Genomic DNA, 27,137 nt, shown 5'->3' on the forward strand with positions numbered 1-27,137 from the left:
ACTTACTTGTTACCTCTGTAACAAGAAACAGATTTTAGTGTGCACCGTGGGATTTTAATTTTAAATATGTTACATGTTTTAACATGAATATTCTGACAAATCCTCCTCACAACGCAGCTCTCCTTCCATTTTGTTTCTGTAAATATTTCAAGAGAAATACACGTAGTACTGGCTTTATAGGCATTACACCATAATCCTAGCTTAGCTGATAAACACTGCTATGATGAGATGAAGAAATGGGTGAGTGAAATTTGAAGCTATCACCTCTGGACACTGTGCTCGTAGTTCCAGATTCAAACCTCTCTCTGCTCAATCTCTTTGTCTTTGTGCGAGCATCTAGCCAGTTTCCTTGCATGGCTTATGTGACAATTCACTGATAACCATATCTGAGCTAAACACTTCCCCAAATCTGCCTGGTATGCGTGGGTTATGACCAAGGATTCCTTTGAGGCTTTTCATGGTGAAGGTGGCAAGTTAAGTAAGAGGTTTGCGATAGCACCATGCAAAAATCTGTTCTCTTTTCTCTAGGTTTTACTTTTACATTTGCTGATTGACCAGTTCAAACAATAACTGATTCACTTCCTGATTTGAATCAATTCACTGTTATCAAATCTTTATGACAGCGGCACCACACTAACGTTTTCTGAGAAGTCCCCTCTCCTAAAATTCAACAGACAGGATTTCAACATTCGCATACCCGCACTGTTAAATCTTTTACAACACAAATATTGAGGTTACTACCATGGTTTTGGGCCCACCGTTTCTATCTGTCGATACCGTTTCCTGAGATTAGAAACTGGGTCTTTGTAGAGCACGGGATCGAGTCTCATCTGAGAGCGAATGAGAGGCATGTACCCAAAGTCTTTCGCAAAAGCACCGATGCAGTGCGTATTCTTGTCAAACCGCTGTACCAAGTCCATTCCTTTGCGAGTCATAACATCCAGGTAGTGCTTCTTCTGTGTCACCTTGATGGGTGGCTGGTGTGTCACGTGTGAAACGATAAAATTCATGAGCAAGTGTTCACATTCACTTCCAGCGCTGTCGTCAGCCAGTAACGACGGAGCGTACTTCATGTACAGATGATTGTAGTACCTAGGAAATGGAAATATGGAAACTTAAGATAAATCAAGAATTATCTAAGAAAACAAGGAACAATCAAGCAGTACAGTCTAAGTGCCTAAGTATTTATACATCAGTGTTGTGGTCGAGACCATAGAAGACCTTCACAAGACCTCCAGTCTGAACTCGAGTCACAAGCTATTCAAATGAACTGCAACAAAAGTTTTCCTTTGTCATTGTTAACCTGTTACTTGTGACTGGTCTAGTGCATGGTCTTGACTACAACACTAAAATATATTATAACTTGGATACTCCATTTAAACCAGGAAAAACCATTTGATCATTCCCATGGCATCCCCAAAACGAAAAAAACAAAACAAAAGTAGATATCTGTGTCATTCAAGAACAGAACATGGGCCTTTTGTGCATTTCTAAAGTTTTGAGAAAAAAAAGAAGAAAGCACTATACATGTATGTCCTACAAGCAGTGTAAAGTCGATGAGATTACATCGCCATGACGTCACTACAGGGGACACATGCTCTACGAAGACGTGACGTTATTGACGTGACATTCATCGGGATGTTACTTCACATATTTAATCAGGAGTTGAGACTGTACCTACCCACTGAATTTAATGTTCCGTAATCTGACTCAACATACCTGTGATAAAAAGCTGCACCTGTGAGTACTACTGAGTACTCATTCAGCCAGCGAGATGTGTAGCCCCATGCCGATTTAGTCTCATCCCAGAAATGAGATCTAGCAGGATAACCAACAATACGTTCTGGAAATTCACGCCACACAACAAAAGCAAAATCCACCTATTCAAAAGAGAGATAGGATTGAGTCAGTTTTCCTAACAGGCCATGTGATGTCTTTTAGGATGTTTAAAACATCTGCAGAAAGATGAAAGTGCATTAGGTGTGTAGACTGGCTCAATGCCACTTTGTAAACAGCAGCATCGTCAGAGGGAGCAAAACTCAGCATTGGTCAGTGGTGTGGATATGTTGGGCTCAGCTACACATAAGATGACATGGTAGTTTGGAAAAAATATCATCAATCTACTGACAAGTACAGGCAAATATTTACAGGCCTCAAATTTCATGCCAACTACAAATCTACGACGGCCAATGCTTTTGTTGCCCTTTACTTTGCCTAACTGGTCTTCACAAAACTGCATGCTTCACGGCAAGGCTTGCTTTGGCCTGGTCATAGTGCCTTGGTACTGACAGTACATCCTGTATTTTTAAAAGAGTCATCAAATATCCCCGGCAAACAATTATCTGAATATTGGAATGGTATATTGAAATAGTCAGTGTCACGACAGCACACAGAATACATTTTATGTATTACATACTGTACATGTACATGTATATATATACAACATGCTTATGTTTTGGCAGTAAAGAAGTCATGTAGTGTGCATATATGTACTCATTCGTTCCTGAGCTACTGCAAAGATGGCATATAAGATACACAGCATAGTGAAAAGCGACAGTACATGGACAAGGAGCCAGACTACAGTGCACGACCTCCATATGATGCAAGATATGCAGTAAAGAGGGACCCCCCCTCTATTGTGTCTTCTTTTGTGTTGATGGAATCTTTGGAATTCCTTTCAGATTTCTGAGGGGGGGTGCAGTAGGCACAATAGCCTTAGGGTATACAGCTTGTGGGTCACATGGGGGGTCTCCCTTTACTGTATATCGTGCAGGTTACCATGACCTTGTACTACAGTAACATGCTACATGTACATGTACATGTCCAAACTCTGGACAGTGCCACACTTCATGTATTGTGCATGTACATTTACTTCCATTGGAATGATTTTAAAACTATCAAAGTCTTTGATAACATTAACAGCGAGTTTATCCACAAAACCTAGTCTCCTTTTCTGTGTATGTACAGGATTCAATTTTTGTGTTGTAGCATTCATGAAGACTATTGTTTGGTAAGGCTGTTCCTTATGCACACACATACACATAAGGCGGCCAACACATATGGCATGTCCAGACTGACCCAGCTGTTTTCCCTTTAAAAGACTTTTCCTGTTCTGGACGTATACATCAGGGCTCTAAAACATGTTCTTGGTGAAATTATATCATTTTGAAAGGTCTTTTTAAAGTAGAATACGCAATTGTACCCTCAAAATTTGTGGTTTCTGAGCGACTATTGAGGGAACCCAAAAAATTGTTGCCAGAAACCCAAGCCATTTGTTGTGCCACTCACAATTTTCCAGCAAATTTTTTTGTACGTGCATCCGTAATGCAGCCCAGCTGGTACAGCTGGTTTGGTCTGTTTGTTATCTGGCAAGTTGTGACTTCTGATGTATTTCTCATGTGTTGTGTGCATTAACTTGGGCGCTGGTCTGATGCAAGGGGGGCTCACAAGTTGATAGCTTTAACATGGCTGAAGCTATGAATACAGGAGCTTCAAAATAGCTACTCCATCAGATTTAAGCATAATGGCTGTTTTCATCATTTCTCATAACTGTTAGGCATTAGGTTGGATTCCTTTGGCTGAATCTTAAATTGTGAATTTTTTGGGCCATTTCAGGGTAGTGAGGCAAAGTTTAATAATGACTGGCCTGGGTGCCCTTTATTTTGGCCTTTGCTTCTTCCTCAATCCGAAAATCTTCCATTTGAAGCTGTACCGATCACATTACCTCATTTGTTGACAAGACAGTATCACAGTCCAGGCTGAGAATGGCATCTGTATCAATCACTGACAGTGGTGAAAATCTCCTGTTTGTTGTCTGCAAGTACCGACAAAGACATTACGCCCACACATAGTTACATTGCAAACATTAAATTTTTTTTCTTTATCCTGTGATTTTGATACCTGCTGTATTAAAAACTAGGTCTCACATGTTAGCTGCAGTGAAAAGTCCTTATTTTTGTTACAGAGTACTCTTAACTCCAGGACACTAATAATGCTTTCTACCAAAGTCTGCACTGAGCTTGAGTCCCGAAGATTTTGAAATGCAGGTCTACATCCTTAAAACTACGCATACTTTAGAAGATTGAAATTCTAGCGTTTAGCAGTGACCAATATCTTGCTACACGATTCCTACTACGTCGCTGCCACCAAGGGTTACAGGTACATGGATATTATGCCACAAAATCCTACTACTCAGCTCAGGTTCACTATTGCTGGGCCTGCGTGTTTCCATGTCCAATTATTTTTGGATTGATACATGATCACTCCCTCTTGACAAAGTTACGCTTACCTTTTTTTCACCTTCGATGACTGTTAGAGGAATACTGATGGAAGGCCATTTTGACTTGGAAGGGAGAGGCCTATCAACATTCCACAAAATTACTATCTGTATATACAAGGATAGTCAAAATATGTATGTGTCAATTTACAATGTGAATGTACAACATGAACGATGCGGACAGGATAATGAGAATTTGGGCACAAGACAACATGTATACAGTGTATATGCTTAATCTGGGGTAAATGTCCCGATTTCCAAAAAGAAAAACAAACACACACATCCTCCCACACACCCATCCCCACTTGAAAATATCTGGACAACAGCCAGGAAAAGAAAGATCCCCAAATCCACCAATTCAGAATGCACATGTGTCATAGAGAAAAGCTGACGGCAGTTCTCTGTCAGTATCCGGTTGTATTTGAATGTTATCTACTCTGCATGTATCTTGTTTTATTCGAAAACAGGGGTTTGCATCCAAGAAATAAGATCTACAACTGTTTGATTTGTGGTTAAAAACCTAAAAGAAGTATGAAAGTTTGAAAGAAGTATGCTCAAACATCTCTTTGGTCTCCGTCTGGGTTTGTTTACTTTAAACAGCGCTGTATTTCATTTGATCAACTGATATTAGCACTGTGCGTGGATATGGACCAACTCACCTGTGCAGCATAGGCTGATTTTGAAACACTTTTAATCAACTTCATGACAGGTGCCGATTGTGACAGGATGGGAGATGAGACATAAATGACTGCCGTGAACTTATCACAGGCTTCCTCTCCGAGCATGAAAGTGTAGAAAGGAAACGCACTGTGAGATCCTGCAAAGTCGGTAAACACCGTGAGGGCGCCAGGCGGGTGATTCCACATAAAGGCCGACCTTGGATGTTCCAGTCGGTCTTGGATTATCTGTTGCTCCAAAATGCACGGAGTAATGTTCAATAGATATGCACAATAAGTCTACTCTATGGGTGCACTGAAAACGATACTAAAAACAAGTATTCTCAGCAATTGCTCCTGGTTGAATATGACATCGCATATGGACTTGGGTCACTGGCTGTATACATGTATGTTTGAACTAAAAAAACTATATGCCTTTGTCATAGCGTGTACAAATACATATACATACAGTCAAAGGATCCTACCGACAGAAATGCATATTGTCACCAGGTTGACCAGTGTGTGAATACAGCATGGATGCATGTTAGAGGAGCGGTTACCAAAGCAAAATGGAAAAGAAGTTGGATGATGTAGAGTTGTGAAAGGAACCAAACAGGATACAATGCGTACCGTGTACATCTATGCACGGGCATGACTGCCCAATTACTCTCCACGGCTGGCTAATCTTGAGAAAAATCTCCAACTTTACTTCCCTTCCCTCAACTGTAATTTAGACAGGAGAGGTGATTAGCTGATGGTGGAATTATCAACAAATCTTGCAGTAAGATTCTTTGTCTCTTCTTTTCGTGCCTCTACTTGTATGTACTTTACAGAGGTTTTCTCCCAAAGGAAACCAGCTTATTGGAGATGAGTTCATCTCCTTTTGCAGGTGCACATTTCTGAATGTACATGTACACACGTATGCCATGTGCGAGTTGGTAATTTCATTTCTAAGTACGCCATCGTTCCAAACAAAACATACCTGCAGTGTCGTGGTTACTATTTTTTCAACGGAGGAGAAGTACGCATCCCATATGAACTGCGTCTGTTGCCGTAGAGACAGAATCTGCTCATCAGAAATGGACCTCAGTATTGAGGGAATCTAGGAAGCAACATAACAAACTGAAGTTTACAGAAAACAAGGAGTAAATATTCATTTCAGTTGCTTTTGTGTAATGAATGATGGAGTTTGAAAAAAAGAAAACTGATTAGTGAAGGGAGCTTTGCAGAGATATCATCGAATGACCCCCTTTTATTAGGCTGTGGTTCTGAAAAGAACAACAGGTTACACTCAGGAGTTTTGCAGGTAAGCTCTGGGCCTGTTCAGGAAATCAGAATGTACAAGTCAACAAAAGCACATGTACATTGTATGTAACCTTTTGGTCATCATTTTAAGACTATTTCGTCTAATTTGTGTGATGATACCTTAATTATGGGCGGCTAATTTTGCTGTTACAATATTATAAACCAAGTGAAGTTGAAAAATGATCATTTCAATCGTTTCAAAGATCACTCTTAAATACAACTACTGAATAATAAATCCCTGTCGTCTGTTGGTAACATGGAATTGAATTATTTGTCCTAATGCACAGCATGTCCACACTGCCAAAAAACTCAAGTTCTATTTAGAATGTTCTATTCCAAAGTCAAAGAAATTAATGAACTTGTTGGCGATGCAGGAATACATACTCAGGTTGGAATTTAATAATCAAGATTAACTCAGGTGATTTTAGGGAATTAGGGGCTGCAAAATTTGGAGATATCTCTTCTCTGGGTTTATCCAGATGACGTTAATAAAACGGGTTTATCCAGATGATGTTAATAAAACGATAATGAATAATAACGAATGATGAATAATTATAATCATAATAATAAAGTAACAGTGTACCAATAATGCAGATTCATGGGCGCAGTGGTGAGAATAATTTTGTGAGGTGACAGATGAACTGTTTAATTCCATGACGTGAAGCCGAGTAGAATGGAACGATTCATCTGTCACCAAAGGAAAGTATTCTTACCACTGCATGAGTGTAGAACATTTTAATGTCCGTCTTTTTGCAAGACAGATTCACGTCTGAAGTGCTACCCACTGGAAGTATACCGTGCACAGGGAATGAGATATGAGAAACGGGGGGGGGACCAGTCAAGTGAAATGAAGTTCTGTTCAATGGGTACCATTGAATAGAAGGAATAATTCAATGACACTTGATCAACAATCCACCAATCAGATGACAGGGATGTATGCATGTATTGTATAAAATAAATATTACCCTTTAGTGAAAGATGAAATATTCCATTCTACTTGTCTTTGACTCAAGGCTACCCGGCACCTTATGAAATGATTCTTAGCACAACAACCGCGAACATTAACAATTGGCACACCATCAGAAGACGTCACGCAGTTTGCAAATCTGCCGTTCTCCTTTATACTTTGCATGCAATGAAGTATTTTGTATTCTCTTGACGAGATTGATGTACATGTGACTGTTTCCCCAATCCTTACTTTTTGACTCAGACAGATCGCTAGCATCACATCTACCTGGACATATACACGCATGTAATCCTTCATTCTAAGACTCAACCCACCTGCAACAGTAACCTCTCGTCTCCCTGAATCGATGCCTTTTTCCAGTCAATAACCTCAGAGAATGGAAGCTCCCATCCATTGCTCAGTATCACAGGAATGCAGGCTGCCTGCAGAGATTCTAGGAACCGAAAGGATCCCAGGCGACGTCCTCTCGGAACAAGGCAGAAAGTCGAATTGTGCAGCAAGATCTGATAGTCATGCCTGAATAACAGAGTGGAGCAGGCAGAAAATGAATATATTCAAAAAGACCTTTTTAAAAACAGAGTATACGTGCTGGCTGTTGGAATCTTGATACATGTTAATATACTAGCCACCTGAAAGTCATCAAATGTCCAGTCAAAATTTAAACTTGGCAGTGAAAATATTGAGGTATTCACTTTGAAAATACAATTTCTCAGATCTTTCGCATAGGATTTGTGCATAGTGTCAAGTGGCATCTGTGTATGGAGTTCTTTCCAAGCAATTTACATGCACGAATAATGTGCCCACAAAAGTAGGCTCCTAAATATCAGATTCATATCTCAGATTTATATTAAAAGTTTTAAAAATTGAGCCAGAAAGTACGAAAGTTACGGCACAGTGCCAGTTTTGGAATCCAAACAGCTATAATCTTGTCTGACGGCAAACCTCTCTGCATGAAATATTTTCATTTTTCTACAGCATGGTGTACATGTACATGTATGTATGTGACTTTGCCCACTTTCTACGTGAGAGTTTTCCAAATACACTTTTTGAAATTTAAAGAGTGCATTTCCAGGTTGCTGATGCTTTGCTGATTGTTGACGGTTGTTGACGCTACACAGCACGACTATAATCATACTTACTTTTCATACTCCGAATTGTCCCTATCACATCTTGTGTCTTTAATTTTCTGCCAATCTTTGCCATGTCGGCACGTTGTCAACAAAATGATGTCATAGCCATTATGCAGATGATACAGTGCATTTCTTGTGTCGGAACCGATGCCACTCAGATATCGTTTTCCTTTGAACGCCAGCAAATACTTCCTCACCAAGGGGAAATTATTTGTTTGGAGATCACCGCGGGATCCCCCTTTCTGGGGATGAGATTTCCCAAGCAGCGGCAAAGAGATGTCGAATCCCGGACGAAAGCTCTGCTTGGTGAAACTTGCTTTGGCCAGAATTGCTTGCTCCATATCGAAGCCAAGATCCTCTGAATACTCGGGCCACGTGCCTGAGTACAGATTGAAAATCAGGTGGTTCCTACCTCCATTCCAATACGGCAGTTTACTCAACTTTGACTGTACATCAATCACGTATTCATGGCTTAGTATGTCTCTGTCAAGCGTGTCAATGGATGGTACAAACACACAGGCTTCCTCCGGATTGGATGTGAAGTACCTTGAACTGCGAATGGATGTCAGGATCTTTGAATAGCTCTCACTAATCTTCCCACGCACTGGATAAACGTACACTTTGAAGCCATCTCGACATTTTGCTACATCGAAGCATGTGTCCATGCGACATTTACGATTCTTATACAAATTTGTCCTGGATTGACGTCTCTGCTTTGGGGAAGCGTGAAGGTCATACTCGTATTCATAATTCCTATCTTTCTCAGACCATGTGACGTAGCTGTGTAAGTGATCATACTGTAATCTTAGGTTCTCGCTGAGACTTTGGCCGTGGCTAAGCACACTTCCTTGAAGCCACTGCCTGTAAATCAAAATCAAAACCAAGGAACCGGCAATTACAACACTGTATCTTGTTCTTGCTTGCATGACGATGATGTCTGTTGTTGCGCCTTGTGCATGCTCGGCGGAGGGTCAACAACGTGAACACTCAACAGGAACCGGACGGCATGGACGGGGGCTTCTTCTGCCAGGACCACACTTAGCTGAGGGAAAGTAATGTGGCTTAAGCAAACACCAAGTTCATAGTTGCATGACAGTGATCGAGAGTGAGAAATAGACAAAGATTCCAACACAGTGAGGCTAGCTTCCGCACGCTAGTGTACACGTACTGGTCCTGTAGTGAACACTTGCACTGTATCACTATCAGTACAGCACTACAAAAGAACAAGCAGGAACTAATGGCCGCCTTCGAGGAATGGCGCCACCACATCCTTGGCAGCTTGACTAAACCAGGAGCGCGCGCCCAATGCACAATCATGCAAAAGCCCCCTACCGTTAATGACCGCAGATCTCCAATGTTTGACCATAGGGCTACTTGACGGTGTTTATGCTTTGATGATGAACAAGCTCCCTTTGTGCTCGATATCATCATTGAAGTAACTTAAATGTGCCATGCAAAGCTATCACAGAGGTTTGATTTTAAACAGTTAAATTCTTCCTGATATTTATAGCACTGTCAGTGTCTGTACTTAACACACCCTGATTCATCAGCAAGTATTTCGGGGACGATATTGAACATCACCTGACATCGACAAAGCACAAAATAATATGCTGTGAATGCATTGACTGTAACTGTTAAGGTTGTGGATGATAATACGAACGATATTTTTCCTCATTTTCACTAGTTTTTATTACTCGAGGCTTTTTCAATATTACGCTACGGGGGTGTTAATTTTCCCAAATGACGAGGAGTAGAAAAGGGTCATATATTTGGCCCACTTTATAAGTATGATGGATTCTGCTAGAACAATAATCCTATTTATCATTAAAAACAGCCAAAATGAAATGTATCTCAAATGCTATCAACAGGACAATGGTATGTAATTTGTTATCAATATCTTAAGTATTCTAGTGAAACATTTAACTGGATAATAGAGCTCAATCATTCTGAGTGAATTTTGATTTCAATTAATATTATTTTTAGAGCATTCAAACACCGCTATTTTAGTCGAACATCTAAACAAACTGTCTAATTTAGAGTAATTCTTTCAATGAAAGAATCTTTGTACACTGCTGTACATAGGCCTACTGATCGTCACTGATGAAAAGATACTTAACCCTAGGCGTCCACAGTTTGCTCGTCGAAATATTAGTTTTCTTAATCCTACCCGGGTAGGATTAAGATTATAAATAAATCTCCGCTTGGTCAGGCTGGGGTCGTAGCATCCCAGCATGTGACTAAAAACATTTGATAAGTAGGTTCTGATCACAGCGCGTTAATTGTCATACTGACAAGATTATTACAAGATCCGGAAGACAAGATTATCACAATGAAAACAGCCGATGTATTCTGTGGGCATGACGGCAAACTGAAACCCTTGTCGTAGTGACAAAAAGTTGACAATATATTCAGGTAGGCCTACAAGTACCTACTTACCGATTCGAGCCAAAAATTTGAACCAACGAACAACGAACCGACTTTGACTCTCAATGGTAGATCGAGTGGTAAGGCGTTTTCGTTCAATGGTAAGCTAGAGGTTATTCACTCAAATCTCATTGGAGCAAGCCCTGAAAACTTGTCTCTTTTACAAGTGAATAAATATCGTTTTCGCATACATGTCTTAGGGGCGGATCCAGCTATTTTTAGGGGGGCGGGGGAGTCAGGCCCGTCATTTTCTTAACGTCTATTACTGCGGACAACAATTACTGCGGGCGTGGATTCCACCCAGCTCTTTCAGAGTTAATTTGTGTCCTCATCAGTACTAGCAGAACTTTCCGGTTCGTAAGTGACTTCGTCACAAAGCTTAAAGGCGGACGCGCATTCGCAGGCTCCCATTGGCCGATCGCAGAAGTTGCGCGTTAACTTCCGGTTCCATAGTTCCACATAAACGGCGATCAATGCTTGTAACCCTATGCCTTGTGCAGTGCAAATGTGCAGTGGGGCGTGGTTTAAACTGAAGTGACGTCACATGAAATGAGCCCAAGTGTAGCGGTGCTACAAGGAAGACCGTGTGGGTTCTGTCGTCTCATTCGTCACTTCAGTTTAAATCACGACCACTGCACACGTGCACTGCACATTTGGTTACATGCATTGATCGCCGTTTAGGTGGAACCATGGAACCGTACCGGAAGTTCACGCGCAACTTCTGCGATCGTCCAATGGGAGCCTGCATATGAGCAGAACACTGCCACACGCTTGGTGGGAGGAGTCAAGAACCAATGATCTTCATAGAAATACTTGCGTAGCACCGTGATCAGAATATTGACAAGAATATAATATAAAATCAGTGCTCTGTGCTCTGGAACATGTGATTGCCGAGCTTTCGGTAACTGAGTAGGCCTACCGTCTTCAGGGCGACGGTAGAGGAACACTGATTTTATATTATATTCTTGTCAAAATATACCATTGATCTTCATGCTTGACTTGCCTCGCTGGACTCACTTGTTCCACGTGCAGCTGCTGAGGTCAGATTATGATTTGAAATTTTGGCACAGGCTGATCTAAGCCTGAGTCTGCTTGCCCTGACGAAGGTACCCAGATACCAAAAGCTCGGCAATAAGAAAAATTAAGAGCACTAACGGTATAAATTTTGGTCAATGATTCTGATCACGTAGCCTACGGTGCATGCACGCAACCCTTTCATTTTCTCTAATCTCAGTCATGTCAATGCATCCTCAACTTCGTCACCGTCTCAGGCTTCGTCCCCGAAACCAATCCCCGATTATGGGCCTGAAGCGTTTACATCAAATTGGATTACTGTAAATTTTTGCTCTCTTGCATCTTATTTTATGTTTTGTGGCACTACTAGACAAATTAGTGCGCTTACAGCTTCAAAATCAGGTAGTCGGTAAAAAAGAACAGTTGAAGCCTCCGACGGAGCCGAAGTTGAGTATTGGAAAACGGCCCACGCTACATGCACCATATCACTACCGTCGGATTTGAGAGCCAGTCTAACGTCTTTCATCCCCAGGTTCTTGTAAACTAGGGATACTTCACTACATGTATATGCATCAGAAAGCCCACGGACACGAGGTTGATTGATGAGCGCACGCGTGGTACATACTGTGGCTATCGTGAAATGTGCCACTTGGCCAATTCGGTCTTTCGCTCATAATCGTTTCGAAGGTGAGAAGTGGTGTGGGTGGACGGGAAATGTTTCTGTAGTTTATCTAGTTAATTGAGCATTTGTCCTCAATCTATCGCGTGGAATATATTTTTAAATATATCATTGAAATGAATTTGGTTATTTTGTCCTTTTATTTTCTTCCTGATGGGCTTAATAAGAATTTGAATTGTAGGCCCTAACATGAACCGTAGACATGGTAGAGAGCTGCATGAACATGATGAACCAATCATGCCAATAAACCTTTTCGACGTTCGCAATGCATTGTGGGTTTGGATGACATACATTCAATGCACCTGCAAAACGTTAATTTGTTTCCATTTTATTTCATACTCCAATTCAAGCCACCCCCTTCTGACAAAGTGTTGCATTATTGATTTGGGACGAAGATATTCACAAACTTTGAAGTTTAAAGCTTGGTAGTGGAGGAAAAGTTGGAGAATTCCTTCCAACTTTTTGTCACGGACCGTGCTTGACTAATGTCGTGAATATTAATGTTCTTGTATTACCCAATCAAAAACCTGATTTGCAGCTCACTCATCCCGCCTTGACCAGTGAGTCATGTTCATTTTGAGCCTGTAGAGTGACTGGTGCCCTTTAAAAAATGGCAATTAAGGATGATTTAATCGTACAAATATTTGAAGACGTATTTGAAAATGTTTCTTGTATAATCTGATAATACGCATGCATGTGTGAGTTGATGAGCAGATACATAAAAAATACTTAGTTAGAAAACTGTAACTTGTTTTTTGACTGGTTCACTTCCCCCAGGGTTGTGCATAAAATGCATTGCTTGTTTGTCTTCCACACCCATAATGCATTGCAAACGTCGAAAAGGTTTATTATGAGAAGTTGGGTCGTATTTCTTGTTGCACTACATTAATCTGAGTACGCGCCTAAAGAAAACAACACAAAATTGGAGACAAAATAACGCCGCCTGGTGATGCTCAGGAAAAGGTTGGCCTTGTGGGTGCAGTCATGGTGCAGTCTACTAATTCAAGTGAGAATTTCTGGCCGGCTCATTAGGCCATGAGAATGGACATCCGGATTTTCCTCCGGACAATTTTGAAAACCTGTGAGGTTTGTTTCATTATTCATTAGTTGCTGTAGGCCTGCATAACACACGTCAATAGCATCTGAAATAATAACTTTTTGGAAAATAATGAAGTTTTTTGGCAGCTTTTTCAGTGGTATGCGGGCGGTGGACAGAAATCCGGGATGTTCATTCTCATTGCCTGAGCATTAAAAGTGCCCCCACAGTCATGACAGTATCTTTTGAAAAAGGAGATTGTTTGACCCCCAAATTGGTGAGATTGTGTAAACCGTTGCCAGGATCAACTCCCTGGGTGTTCATATACAAATACCCCTAGAAGTGTGGGATCCAACGTCCGCCCGGCTCCAACGAACCCCACAGAAAACAAGCCTTTTTTGCTGTAGGCCCTACATGGCGTTTAACAGGGCACGAACTGGGATTTTATTCTGGTTACAAGTGTAAAATGGGCTAAAACCATGCCATTCTCCAAAATAAGGGGCAAATATTTCCCGATCAGAGTCCGAGAGTCAGGCAGTTCACATTGTGTACTTGCGAAGACGAGCCGCGACCAAATGGTTGACTATGGCTGCGATCGATACACAAGACATTGAAATTGGCTGCAGCCTCTTTCCGTACATGTGTGTGTATTTCTTAGCCGCACTGGTTGGAATGGCAGTTGGCTGCGCGGTGCTCTGGGGGTCACCCAGTGACCAATCACAGAGCCTCTCATTATTTATGCCCAAATGGCAGGAACAACAAGCAACAGCCGTTGGGTGCCAGTGCATTTGAGCGCGCTGTCACACCATGAGCACTTTCTGTTAAAAGCCGCACGTGGATGCGGACAAAGAAGATGGCGACGTCGCGCTCAATTTCAAGAGTACCCCCCAGAACTGTGGGATTCATCGTCTACCACGCTGGGGAAGTGGTACCCCACAGTTCTAGGGTATGCCAAGAGCGTTCCCGATTTGAGCATCCGCTGAAAACCCCCCTGCCCCCTGTAATTACGCCCGCTGTTGCAGCATAGCATCAGCCCCAGTCAGACCTCAAGGACTTTGCTAAGCAATCAAAACTCTGCCATTGTGTGCATACACCTCCCACTTACTTGTAAACAGTAAGACTGTTTGGCCAAAATAAGGAAGACCTGTAGGACCTATTCATACAATAATACACCGAAGCCATCGCATAGAGCTCTGCATACAGTGAATTTTGGATACAACAAACTTTTCACTGGGTCCAGTGGATGTCACAGTAATAAGAGTCTACTGTAGTTGGCAAAATGAGAGTGGTAATAACAGCAGTATTTCCTAAGGGCTGATGTGCGTGACATCAGCCATATCCAGTTTCCAGAACTGATCAAACACTGGACTCTTGAATTTGTTCATTTTGTTATTTTATGACCTTGTCATGCATGTATGTAGCAATTGTAGGGTAACAGTAGTTTTGATTTTGATTTGGCAGCATTCTGTCTTTAAACCAAGCGGCAATCCCTGTGTCACATCAAGATGCCCAGGGAAGACAGAGCAACGTGGAAGGCTAACTACTTCCTCAAACTTGTGGTATGTTACTATAAAGCCAACCTTTAGTTTGTTTCACAGTATCTGTGTTTTATGGTAATATCAGTTTTTCCTTTTTAGGGGCTCAATGTAAATAGAGCAGTACACATTTAGGTTTTATTCGGAGGGATAAACCAATGATCGGATCAGACACTGGATTGGGCCGATGTTCGGCAACATTGGCTTATTATCGGATCGGCAAAATGTGACTTTCCTTGCCGATATGAGTGCCGATGTTGAATTGAAGAAAGGAACAAACTCTGCACTCAGTTTTGGCAAACACAAATCACTTATTTTTATTTGAGCATGAATAAAAACAGTCTGTTTTTTTCATTTAGTGAGATAAATGAACAGTAATACCATGGATAAACCCACATAAAATATCCCCGAACATTACATCTTCGCGATTCGTGCTGCAACAACTCGATGCACGGACCACGAACCCAAGGAGCAGTCAGCGTACATGTTTACCATTTCCGTTGACCTCCGTGAAATGAGCCAGGGAACACACCATGTGTGGCACCACAAGGTGCTGTGTGACCAGTGTGAAGGAAGCCCGCAATTTAGCCTTTACTCAAGGCATGTGTGGGCACCTGGATACACGATGCACACCTCAGCTGTTAGCACAACAAAGACACCAACACGAGCGAGCATTGTGCACTGGTGCCATGTGTGCCTTGACTAAAGGCTAGCCACGATTCAGCTCGAGGTGCCATGTGTCTATTCTGCGTGCATGCACTGTGTGTGTTGGGTTTGAATACAGTGGAGCACTATTGGTATCGTGGGAGAGGCGATGTGATGTATTCTATTCTCTCAACTCAGTGACAGTAAAGGCAAAATACTAAACACTAGTGATCATGTTAACCAAAATTTTAAATTCTAAGGGAGTATGCTGGTTTTGTGTTATGAGTAGGCCTACATCCTGTTAAGGTTGCGTTTTCAGTTATTGTCGATAAAAACATAGGATCGTACATCAGCCAATGTTCCGATTAAAACATTGGACATTGGATCGGCAGTTAAAATCTACATCGGGTCGATCCCTAGTTATTCGGCAAACCACAAGGCCCAGAGTTACGTTTTTCATCATGACTTTATCAAATACAGTTACTATGAGAAAAAGCTACACTATCAGTTCTTGCTGGTCAGTTTTGCTACATGCAAAACGAAGCAGAGACATACACCACTCTTTTATGTGTTTAAACATCAGGCATTGTGGAACATAATCACCTCAATCATCTCACTGCAAGGCAGAAAGAAAACAGTTTTCAAACTTTGGCGTGTATATTCCACTTTACACCCTTTATTTGTAAAGGTACATTGTAGAACGATCCATATTTACATGTGTTTTTAGTGCTGTTTACCGAGGTAAATAGGGGAAGAATATGGAAAGCGGCAATGGTGGTCTGTTGTTTTGCTTGTCATTAGAAAAATATTGACAGCATTATTCCTTTTCTTTCATAGCAACTGTTTGATGAATACCCCAAGTGTTTCATTGTTGGGGTAGACAATGTTGGCTCCAAGCAAATGCAGCAGATTAGAGCTTCCTTGAGAGGCTTGGGAGGTAAGCACGTGTGACTGGCGCTTGATTTGTTGTTCGTTGTAGTTTCATTTTCATGCGGGTGTTTCAAAGTGACTGTTAAGGTCTGAGATGGAGCCGGCACCATCCCAGAAAGGAAAGAACCTGGTTGGCTAATCATCGGACAAACCTCACATGTACTCTGTTATTGTTGCTCCTCGGACACGATGATTGATGCAGAACTAAAAAGGTTGTGTTTCAGTGAAATTCTGTCCTTAGCCCTGCTGTCACTTTTTGATATGGCAATTCAATCTAAAATGCAGTTATTGTTGGACATAGGTAAACTGAGGAAAAATACCTTGTTGACGAACAAGATGGTAGGTTGTGAGTAGTTTGTAAGGTTTTGGCCTTCATTTGGGGAAATACTCAGAACTTCATCATTTTACTGTGTAAAAGGAACATATTTTCATGGGACTTGTTAAATCTTTACGAAAACGTTTCTACAGAAAAATTGTTCTGTATATGCACATATGCAAAAATTCACTGTGGAATTTGTATTAATACTGAGGAAAAAGTTGTCCATATGACAACATTAAAAGTTGTCAAAATAATTTTCAATTACTGTCAGTTGTTTAATTGGCCATAGCTGTAATCCATCTCTGCATGAGAGGGATCCATTGCCGTTTGGATTTTATGCCAGTGAATAAATTTCTCGTACAGGTACTAGTCAGTTATGTTTTCATAAGTACTACCGTTGGATCTCACTAGGGGTTTTTACTGTGTTGATTAAAGAAATGTTTTAAAGATTGTGTTCATGTCAATTTTTCTAATGACAGTGGTTCTGATGGGCAAGAACACCATGATGCGTAAAGCCATCCGCGGACACTTGGAATCAAACCCAGACTTGGAAAAGTAAGAAGTTTGTGAAGTGAGAAAATGCCCATTCTCGTCACTGTTGGTCAGTTACTAGTCAGTTTCCCATGATTGAGAAGTTTTTTTTTTTTTCACAGGTATGTACATGTGCTTCTCCCGGTGAAGATATAGAAATGAGACAGATCCATTAAATTTACCTGATTCTGCAAAGCTGTATGGCAGAGATCCAATTTGAAAAAGTTTTCATTTTTGGTGGTTTTTAACAAATTGATCACTGTTCAGTTGTCAGTATGAAAGTCTTCTTATTTTCGGTGATAGATTATGCAAAGTGACGCTATGTGACGCAAAGTGACACTCTGTGAGTGGACATTCATAAGTTGTCATTGTTTGCAGGCTGCTTCCCCACATAAAGGGCAATGTTGGCTTTGTGTTCACCAAGGGAGATTTGACTGAGGTCCGTGAAACCATCCTGAAGAACAAGGTATGTGTATATATATTGATTCAGCTACATCATGTTCAAAGTCCCACATGGGCGTTGAGTGGACATCATTTGGGCTGTACTTTGCCTTTTGGTGGATTTATTTAACACGTTGACTGACGCGCTTAATTCCAGAGAGCTCTCACTTGCCAAGTGCATAATTTAATAGGTACCTTTCAGGTGTCTTTGAACAGGAGCATTTTACCGAGGTATGTCCTTGACACTCGGCAGCACATTAGTTCTGTTCTTTTGTGACGCCAGTGTATTCAATTTACATCACAATAGCCTTTCATTTCCTATGAGTATACAGTTGACTCTCGTTAATACGAGGGCCTTGGGACTTTCTAAATTAGCTCGTTTTATCCGGACCTCGTCTTACGCGAAAGCTGCTGTCTCGCTTGTCGCATGTGTAACCGATCCACCGCATTGTAAACCGTACATCATGTACAACTTCTGTACATGCATGTAAGCCTACATGTACTTTGTATGCACGTACGTGTGGTTTGGAATTTAATTTCAAAACAGTTTATGTAAGTGAGAAGTAACTGTACTTTTTATGAATAAAGACTTGAAATAAAGAACACTAACATAATACAAGAACGGAGAAACCGGTTAAGTCGAGTTGGAGGATGCATGGTTGCAGTGATGCCGTTTTACGTCCCCAGCACGCCGTGATGATACCGTCATATAACGCACGCACGTAAGTACATTAACATTTTAGGTGGTAGCCAACATCAGTGCTGCGCTTGTTGCACAAAAAGGGCGGGAACCAGTTATTGGTGGTGTGGATCGGCCAGTAGAAGGTTTCACTTGGTGAGTGAAACCACGGCGCTTTACTGCTGTACACAATCAATTATGGAAGCGCTTTTCCGAATTCAATGGATTGACTGATTGACAAGTTGCCTTCAAAAACGCTTGTGCTAATTAGACGGATAACAATACATTTGCACACAGCTGGGGCCCCCAAAATGCTCGTCTTAAACGGAATCTCGTAACACGCAAGCTCGTATTATGGATTTTTTTTCCTCATAGGAATGTGCATAATTCAGTCGGGACCGGCAAATATACTCGTCTTAACCAGAGTCTCATCTTACCCGAGCTCGTATTACCGAGAGTCGACTGTACTCGTAGTCGGCAGGCAATGTGTTAAGCCTGTTTTGAAAAAGTGTTTATAACACCGAGTTATTTATTCCCTGACGTTACCAATTTTGCTCATCTTGGTCACCTGAAAATGTAAAGGTGAAACTGTAGACATGTTCATGATAAATCCAGTTAAATGGAGTAATACTAATCTCTGTTTACATGTTGTGTATTGCAGGTTGCAGCCCCCGCCAAGGCAGGCGCCATCGCACCTGTTGATGTGTTTGTGGATGCCCATAACACTGGCCTAGGACCCGAGAAAACCTCCTTCTTCCAAGCTCTGTCGATCCAGACCAAGATTGCAAGAGGCACCATTGAAATTCTGGTGAGAATAATTGAGCCGTTTGAAGGGTAGGGGTAGTGTGCCACTCTGGGGGAGTGGAAGGCACGAGAGCCCTTGCTCTGAAAATATGGTACAAACAATGAGAGAGAAGAGTAATTTTATATTGATGGTAGTGGGTCACTAGCTCAACTCGTTGGTTCGAAGAGACAGTAGCAGTTTTGTAGCATATGGGAATGACCTTGAAAAAAGACTAGTCACAAAATTGATGTGTCCTATTCACTATCAAAGCTTTCATAATTTGGAACGTTTCCACCCCTATGTAATTTTTTTCATTGTGATGAGTGTATGTCGACATTTTGACTTAGTGACGTCATATTTTGATTCAGTCCAAAGTCCACTTGATCAAGAAAGAGGAGAAGGTTGGAGCCTCTGAAGCGGCACTGCTCAACATGTTGAAGATCTATCCCTTCTCGTATGGTCTCAAAATCCAGCAAGGTAGGAATAAATCCTCCTTCCAAGCTACTGCAGTAACTTGGCAAAGTTGCATATTAACTGAATATGATTTTTGATCAGACCCCATGGAATTGAGTCTTCATGCCATTTTGTCAGTACGTGTGATTTGTTTTCAGTTTGCGTTGGAAAGAGCCAGTAGATCTCTCGTTTTGCCATAGCACCCGGTTTGGCGGTCTGTTGGAAAATGGGCATTGTGAGGGCGAAAAATGTTGAACTGGCTTGGGCGTCATTTTGGTCACGTTTAACCTGTTAATGTGGACAGGTTTGCATATTTTTGCGTATGGTTTGTGGTGTTTATTGCTAATGCAGAGCATTACATTGCCTTCCAAAGTCCCTGCATGTAGTGACGACGTTTTATTTTGTTAATTCAACACTTGCAGTCTGTGAAGCAGGGTCTGTGTTCCATCCCAGTATCCTGGATATCACCACAGAGGACATCCTTACCAGGTTTTCCGAGGTGAGTGTCGTGTAATGGCTCCAGTGTAGTGTTCTGCGTCATTGAAATGTGGGTGCGCCCCACTATATTCCCCTTCCCTCCCCTTTTCTCGGGCGCTTTGACATGCTCTGACTTTGGGGGGGAAGCACAAGCGGTAGAGGACACAGGTATTTCACCAAAGAACTTGTCATGTATGAAAAAGGCTTACTGGAAGATGGATTTTACAGTTTCCTTTGTCTTGATATGAATATTTGTGCCGTCAAACCCTATTTGCTGTAGGAATCTTCCCTTTCTTTGTTCGAGAGATAGGTCTGTTGTCAAACTGTAACCGTTTACCGTGTTCTTGAATCCGTTGCGTTTCCAAACCTTGTTTGCTACCACCACAGGGAGTTCGTCGTGTAGCGAGTGTCTGTCTTCAGATTGGGTATCCATCGCAGGCTAGCGTGCCTCACTCCATCATCAATGGATTTAAACGCCTCCTCGCTGTTGCGTGTGCAACCGAGATCAAATTCAAAGAAGCAGAGCAGGTCAGTGTCCCTTTCACTTTATTCGTTTTCATTTAATTGCCTTACATTGAAGGATCTACAAGTGGACCAACTGTCATATATGAAGTCCACCAGATAAACAGAGGAGAGACTTCTTTGGTGGATCAGTGCAGTCTTCCTGGTTTGCAGACGAGGGAATGACTGAGTGATCCATTGATTCATTCATTCTGGCTTATGTTTGTTAAAATTAAAATCATTTTACCAAATACACGTATTAAGTCCAGAGACTTAAACAATTTGGTGTTCAATAAAAGGGACGACAATAAGAATAAAATTGACAGGAAAATTACAACACACAAATTGACCATAAACAATAAAAAATCTATAGATAAACATTTGGGTTGTGCGAGCTGCTACTCCATGGTTTGGAGTTTATCGCAGAGATTCTTCCTTCTCGTGACTGATGGTGATGAATCTCTTGATGTTGTTAGTCTGGTGCTGGATGGTGTCAGTGCCAGCAATGGCAGAACCCACTGGCACCTGCATCAGACCAAGAGCAATATTTGCCTGTACAGGCAGTCTGAATCAGTTTCCCCATTTGCTTATATACAGCCTTGTGACAGTCCGGCCCCCAAAACCCATGCAGATTGTGCTTGATGCCTTCTTACAGAATATCCACTCGTGCAAAAAGCTGTGCCCTCCAAGATTGCCTTGGACAATATTTTTGCCAAGTGAGAGAGTGAGTGCTTTTTTTATTGGTTCGGATTGTACGCATTCAGATGAAGGCATTCTTAGCTGATCCCTCCGCCTTCGTTGTGGCCGCTCCAGCAGCTGCAGCCGACGGTAAGGATGAGAAGGCAGAAGAGAAGGCAGCAGAGCCAGAGGAAGAGGAGGAATCCGATGACGATATGGGATTTGGTCTCTTTGACTAAAGACCACCAGCCCCTTCCTTCATTCTCTCACGCACTGCAGATACTGGTTACTGTATTTACACACTTTCTGTTTCAACCAAGAAGTAGTCTAACAATGCACATTTTGAGACAGGTCTTACTTCACATCAAGGAAGTCTCTGATACCAGCATTCGTTTCTCACAAAATAAATCCACCTGTCCTGTATGTGACAGCGTGTGACGGTTTTAAGTCATGTGACATCACTGAGATTTGTAGAAGTTTCACTTTTGTGTTTTTCCCATTGGTATTTATTTTTCCAGAAATAAATCCACCGGTGTATCAAGTTCTTCTTTGATAGTTCAGATGTGATAAATTCATGGTGTATCTGAAGAAGTCACTTTCATAATTTGGAGAAGTATCATTCCACACTGCAAGGGAAAGAATCTCAGTAAAGATGGCGAATCCCATGTACGCTGCCATCATAAAGTGTACCGTCATACTTTGAAAGAACTGTTTTAGATTTGAATATTTTTCTCTGTAAGAAACCAAGTACCTGTAGTGTGTTGAAGAGTCACATCCTGTGTGAAATAAATCACACCCAAATACTAGACAATGTCTAATTGTGGTGGTTATTGAAATGAGAAGTTCTGTCCCCTTAAAAAGTAGATTAGAAACCTCTATGGTGGTCATTTTTATAATTGGCTTAGCAAGAAAAAATATTCAGTTTTAATCCTGGTGGGCTGAGCCATTTGATGGTACATGGGTATCTTGTGCTTACTGACATTTTAACAGCCAAAGTGATTTGCTCTCTCTTCCAAGAGCAAATGATAAAAAATTGAGATGTAGTGCTTGGTGTGAAGTTGAGGCAGGTAAGCTCAGGCCTAACATCACCAAGCAAGAACACTCTGCCCTCATCAGTCTGCGTTGAGATAAGGCAATCCACATCTTGACTGCTGACAAAGGGAACGCCACAGCCCATCATAGACAGGAATGACTACAACAAAAAGGTGTGGGACATCCTGAAGTCGGGCTCATGCTGTCCCCTACACAAGGACCCTACACCATCCATACAAAAGAGAGTAAACACCAAGGTACTTGCCTTACAATGGTTTAGAAACCTTTCCATGGCCCTGTACTGTCAGCTCTGTGCTTCTGGCTCAAGATACCCCCACTTCTTTGGTCAAACCATAAGCCAAGATCCATAAGCCAGACATTCCCCTACGTCCCATTGTAGCATCCAGGGGAAGTTCCACCTACCACATAGCCAAGCACCTGGCCAAGATCTTGCACCCACTCATCGACAACACCGAACACCATATCAATACCTCAGAAGTTCACCACAGCCATCAAAGGCCTAACCCTACAACCCAACAACATCATGGTCAGCTTTGATGTGATGTCTCTCTTCACCAACATTCCTATCACCGTCGCCTGCAAGATTGCACAAGAACGCGCGGATCAAGATCACCACTTCAAGAATGAACACACCTCACCCCAGCTCAGATCCAAGACCTACTCATCACCTGTACAGCGTCCACAGGCTTCCAATGGCGTGACAGGTTCTTTGAACCAACCACTGGAACCTCTATGGGATCACCTATTTCCCCGGTTCTTGCTGATTTCAACATGGAACAATTTGAATAAACAGCCATTGCCACGGCCGATCTCTGCCCGAGAGTATGACTTAGATACGTCAATGATATGTTTGTCATATGGCCTCACAGTCACAGCCGTCCTAGAACACCTCAACGGACTTAATTCCAGTACCCAGTTCACCATGGATCAAGAACGAGACAGCACCATCTCCTTCGTGGATGTGAAGGTGTCCAGATGACCTGACGGCACCCTTGCCTGCAAGGTATACCGTAAACCAACTCACACGGACCGCTACCTCCACAAGCGCTCAATTTATCATCCCAAGATCAAGAACTCTGTCAACACCACGCTCGTCTGTGGGGCATACAATGTATGAGACCAAGACATCCTGCCAAGTGAGTTACACCACATCTCCACAGCACTACAGCGCAACAGCTTCAAGAAAACTCTTGTCAAGACCCAAGAATGAGCACCCCGCCCAAACCGATGGGTCCCCTCTACCCTAAGTCAGCCCAAAAGGTACACTAGTTCTGTCACCCTCCCATAACCCAGGCACCCTCCACTCTCAATGTCCCACACACACCGACACGCCTGGATGAGCAGCCTCAGGCCCACCTGCATCATCCAGAGACAGTTCGTGCCTTAATGCCTCAGTGCACAAGCAGCCAGAATCCTACTCAACCACACCTCATCGTGCACGCACAGTACTTAACCCCTTAACGCTGGGATTCTTTTGACCGCGACTGCTGGGCTGCGGTATGCCAAGTATGCAAAGCCTTGTCCAGCAGCAGGCCCACATTGAAACCACAGCTGCATGATGAATAGAATGTATGTGTGGTATGCACTAATCCTCACACAGCTGTCGCCGTCTACTGGCGTTAACGGGTTAAGCAAGCACTCAAGTTGGAATCCAGCAGTCTCCTGATGACGGACAGAGCACTCGCTGTCTGAAACGTAGAGTACCGGTTCTTTTCAGAACCGGACATACAAAAGAGATAATCCACATGGTGTCTCCGCAAACCTCCTACCTAATGTAGATCCACCATGCAAACCTCCAAGCATTATCAATTTCTGCAAAGACCTAAACCAATATACATGTAATCACCAAAGCCAATTTCACAGTTTTTCTGTTCAAAGCAAAAGGTTCGATTTCCTCAAGATAGGTAGGACAACACATGGTAGTGAAAATCAAGCACAAAGATTTAAATGTGTTGTTTTTTTCTTCATTTAATGTGAAAACTAGCGAAGCTCAGATTTTGCAAAGTTGCTGTCAGATAACTTGCCAACAAATTAACTACTTCACCTCACAAGAAAGAGGGGTTGCTTAATTACCAACAGGTTTAAAATTAAATTGAATGTTTATCAATGGAGTTCTGGAAAAACACCCACCAGACTCTTAAACCTTCAGTGGAAAGTCAAACTGTTAATTATGTACAAGTTTAGCTGAACATCAGGATCTTTAATGACTTAGTATGCATCATTATTCATAATACTTGCCGGAACACTTTGCTAATGTTAACATAGCCAGAAAGATTTATGAGGGTGACACTATGGTTATTGTGACATAGAATTTCCAGTACAGCTGCCTGGTTGTTCTATGCACATAGCGAGCTGGTGTTAAAATTGCCACAAAGTTGTGTCACAGTTTCTGATGTGGACATGCCCCTCAAAGCGCAGGTACGTTTGAGTGAAAATGAATGCATGTTTGTGCATCCCCTTAACGAGCAACAAAGTAACGGGACTGTCTCAAGTAAAGTGAAATGGTCGCCACGAATAATTTGAATCATCAAGGCAATGTAATCAAAATGACAGAAATAAGGAATCTTCACTGGACATCAACTAGGGACTATTTCACTTTCAATGAACATCTTCCAGTAACCCTTACTCTTTCTGTTGCAAGCACAGGTTTCTTGTTCAGCAGCTCTGCAAATGTGCCTGCCCAATTGCATGTGCTCCATTCTTGTACCCACAAACCAGGTGTTCTGTCACTGGCAAAAAACTTGAGAACAAGTCCTTCCCCTGCTACTCAATGTTTGTACAATAATGCTTTACGAGGGTAATGTAGGTGTCGGACAATACACGACTGGTGATCATACACATGGACCGCATGTACCTGCCAACCATGGGAAAAAGCTTCCTTTAGTTTCATGGTGTGGACACATGCCCAAATGGACTAAATATAATACATTCTACGGTTCAACCAAATGACGGCTTAGATCACCTGACATACAGAGAACTAACCCCCTCCCCCCAAAAAAACACCTGCAAAATGTCTACTCTGACTTTTTTAACCCTAACCCTCCTCAATCCTTCACCTGTTGGAGGACTGAGGAGTGTCAGGGTTAAGTAAACATTAGTATTTTGCATAAAAAGCAGAGGGTTCTTAAATAAAAGTTAACTTGCTAATCTTTCATGTACGTCCTCTTCTGTCAATTAACTATAATAGTTGATTATGCTCTGCACCAAAAATTCATGTCTTTCAGAAAACAGAAATGTCTACGTGTTCTCACATTTAAAATGCGATTACAAATTTCTGTCCATATTAGATCTAGTATATTAACGGTGAAAGGGCTATGTAAGTCGTGGATCTATTCAGCTCTATCGTGAGCCAAAAGCAAATACAAGAACATCTCCATCTTCCTTATGCAATGTAGCTTTTTACATCAACCTGAGGGTCAGCGTCGACCTCAATTTATGTATGGTTGAGTTACCAATTATAATTATAGTGATACAATTCAGATTTTAATCTTGAAAATTTGGCCATCCATCAGTGGTGAGTTTGATCCTTAACCCTAACACTCCTTAATCCTTCACCTGTTGGAGGACTGAGGACTGTTAGGGTTAAATCAGTGTTTTACAAGTTACGCGTATCAGTCTCATTAGTGTAATTGGACGGGTTAAGCACTGAGTGTTACCTCCCAATCCAGCATAATGTGTCAAAGATGGATACCACTACAACGAACAATAGGTTACAATTAAAATCCCCCCCCCCTTGCCCTGGAAAATTATGTGTACACAATTCATGTCAAGCAACTGCAAAGCACCAGTAATTCCATGAGAATGCATTCTCAAGCATAAATACAGAACACGGTAAACGGAATGCCACTCTATACTCAGGGTCATTGATTATGTATGAGCACCGCTGACAAGACAAACCCAGGGTGAATTAGCACATGGTGTGTTCAGTCTTAGCAAATGTTGCTAATCCAATGGGATATTCTGAGCGCTCTCTACTTTCTTTAACAATATTACAGCCATGTCGGCAGCAGGTGCACAGAAAGCCTCAAATAAAAAAAACTGTCAGTGTTAACATGAACTGGGCAACCACCTTAAAGTCTGTATATATTGACATGGTACCCTGAAGGTTAGTTTCTTTTATGAGCCCCATTGTGTTTGCTACAGGTATCAACACTCAACTGTACTTCAGTACAGATCACGTTTTGGGTTGTATTGTCAAAATATGCACACGAGTTGAAATCTGACTTACTCCTGTTACGTTTTAGTCCTTAAAATTATGACACTGTCTGACGGACAAATCCTGATTTCCTAGGTCTTGCTGTTGATATCAGCAACACTGGTAAATTCTCAGGGTATCTTAGAGAAAAAAGGTATATTACATTTGTCGAGGGAGATGCAGAAGCGAGCACTGCAAGCAGACTCTGATGCTTTCAAAGCATAATTCAGCTGGTATCCATCAGGGAGTCTGATGCTTTCAAAGCATAATTCAGCTGGTATCCATCAGGGAATCTGCGCTGGTCAGGGAGCTGTCCTTCTGAATGCTGTCAAACATGCTGCACATCTCAGGGTTGCAGCGGATCTGAGCCACAAACTCCGTCAGCTGAGGATTCTTGTCTGTAATGAGTGACGCATTCGATTGATAGTG

General features: G+C 41.9%; 3 protein-coding genes across 3 annotated transcripts in view; 1 reads left to right on the forward strand and 2 right to left on the reverse strand.

Annotated features, from left to right (window-relative positions):
* Nucleotides 1-120: 120 nt before the first annotated feature.
* Nucleotides 121-9,791, reverse strand: ext1 (exostosin glycosyltransferase 1). The gene is made up of 8 exons (XM_022247927.2): nt 8,344-9,791; nt 7,519-7,720; nt 5,915-6,034; nt 4,936-5,181; nt 4,289-4,384; nt 3,725-3,814; nt 1,720-1,880; nt 121-1,092 (listed from the first exon to the last, which is right to left on the reverse strand). Exons 1-8 carry the CDS (start codon nt 9,258-9,260, stop codon nt 738-740), a joined length of 2,187 nt encoding a protein of 728 aa, XP_022103619.2. The 5' UTR covers nt 9,261-9,791; the 3' UTR covers nt 121-737.
* Nucleotides 9,792-12,303: 2,512 nt separating this feature from the next.
* rplp0 (ribosomal protein lateral stalk subunit P0) lies at nt 12,304-22,271 on the forward strand. The gene is made up of 10 exons (XM_022247928.2): nt 12,304-12,459; nt 14,949-15,046; nt 16,505-16,604; nt 17,396-17,471; nt 17,826-17,913; nt 19,229-19,375; nt 19,720-19,828; nt 20,227-20,303; nt 20,669-20,809; nt 21,547-22,271. Exons 2-10 carry the CDS (start codon nt 14,993-14,995, stop codon nt 21,697-21,699), a joined length of 945 nt encoding a protein of 314 aa, XP_022103620.2. The 5' UTR covers nt 12,304-12,459; nt 14,949-14,992; the 3' UTR covers nt 21,700-22,271.
* Nucleotides 22,272-24,455: 2,184 nt separating this feature from the next.
* The window catches only part of cand1 (cullin associated and neddylation dissociated 1), a 36,862-nt gene continuing 34,180 nt past the window's right edge, over nt 24,456-27,137 (reverse strand). The window contains exon 34 of the mRNA XM_087133878.1: nt 24,456-27,106. Coding sequence (XP_086990004.1) covers nt 26,979-27,106 — 128 coding nt within the window. The 3' untranslated portion in view covers nt 24,456-26,978. The remainder of the gene's footprint in view (nt 27,107-27,137) is intronic.

This window comes from Acanthaster planci, linkage group LG02 (assembly GCF_054643075.1).
Source record: "Acanthaster planci isolate LZ-2023a linkage group LG02, COTS_SCS, whole genome shotgun sequence".
NCBI classification, from domain to species: Eukaryota; Metazoa; Echinodermata; class Asteroidea; order Valvatida; family Acanthasteridae; genus Acanthaster; species Acanthaster planci.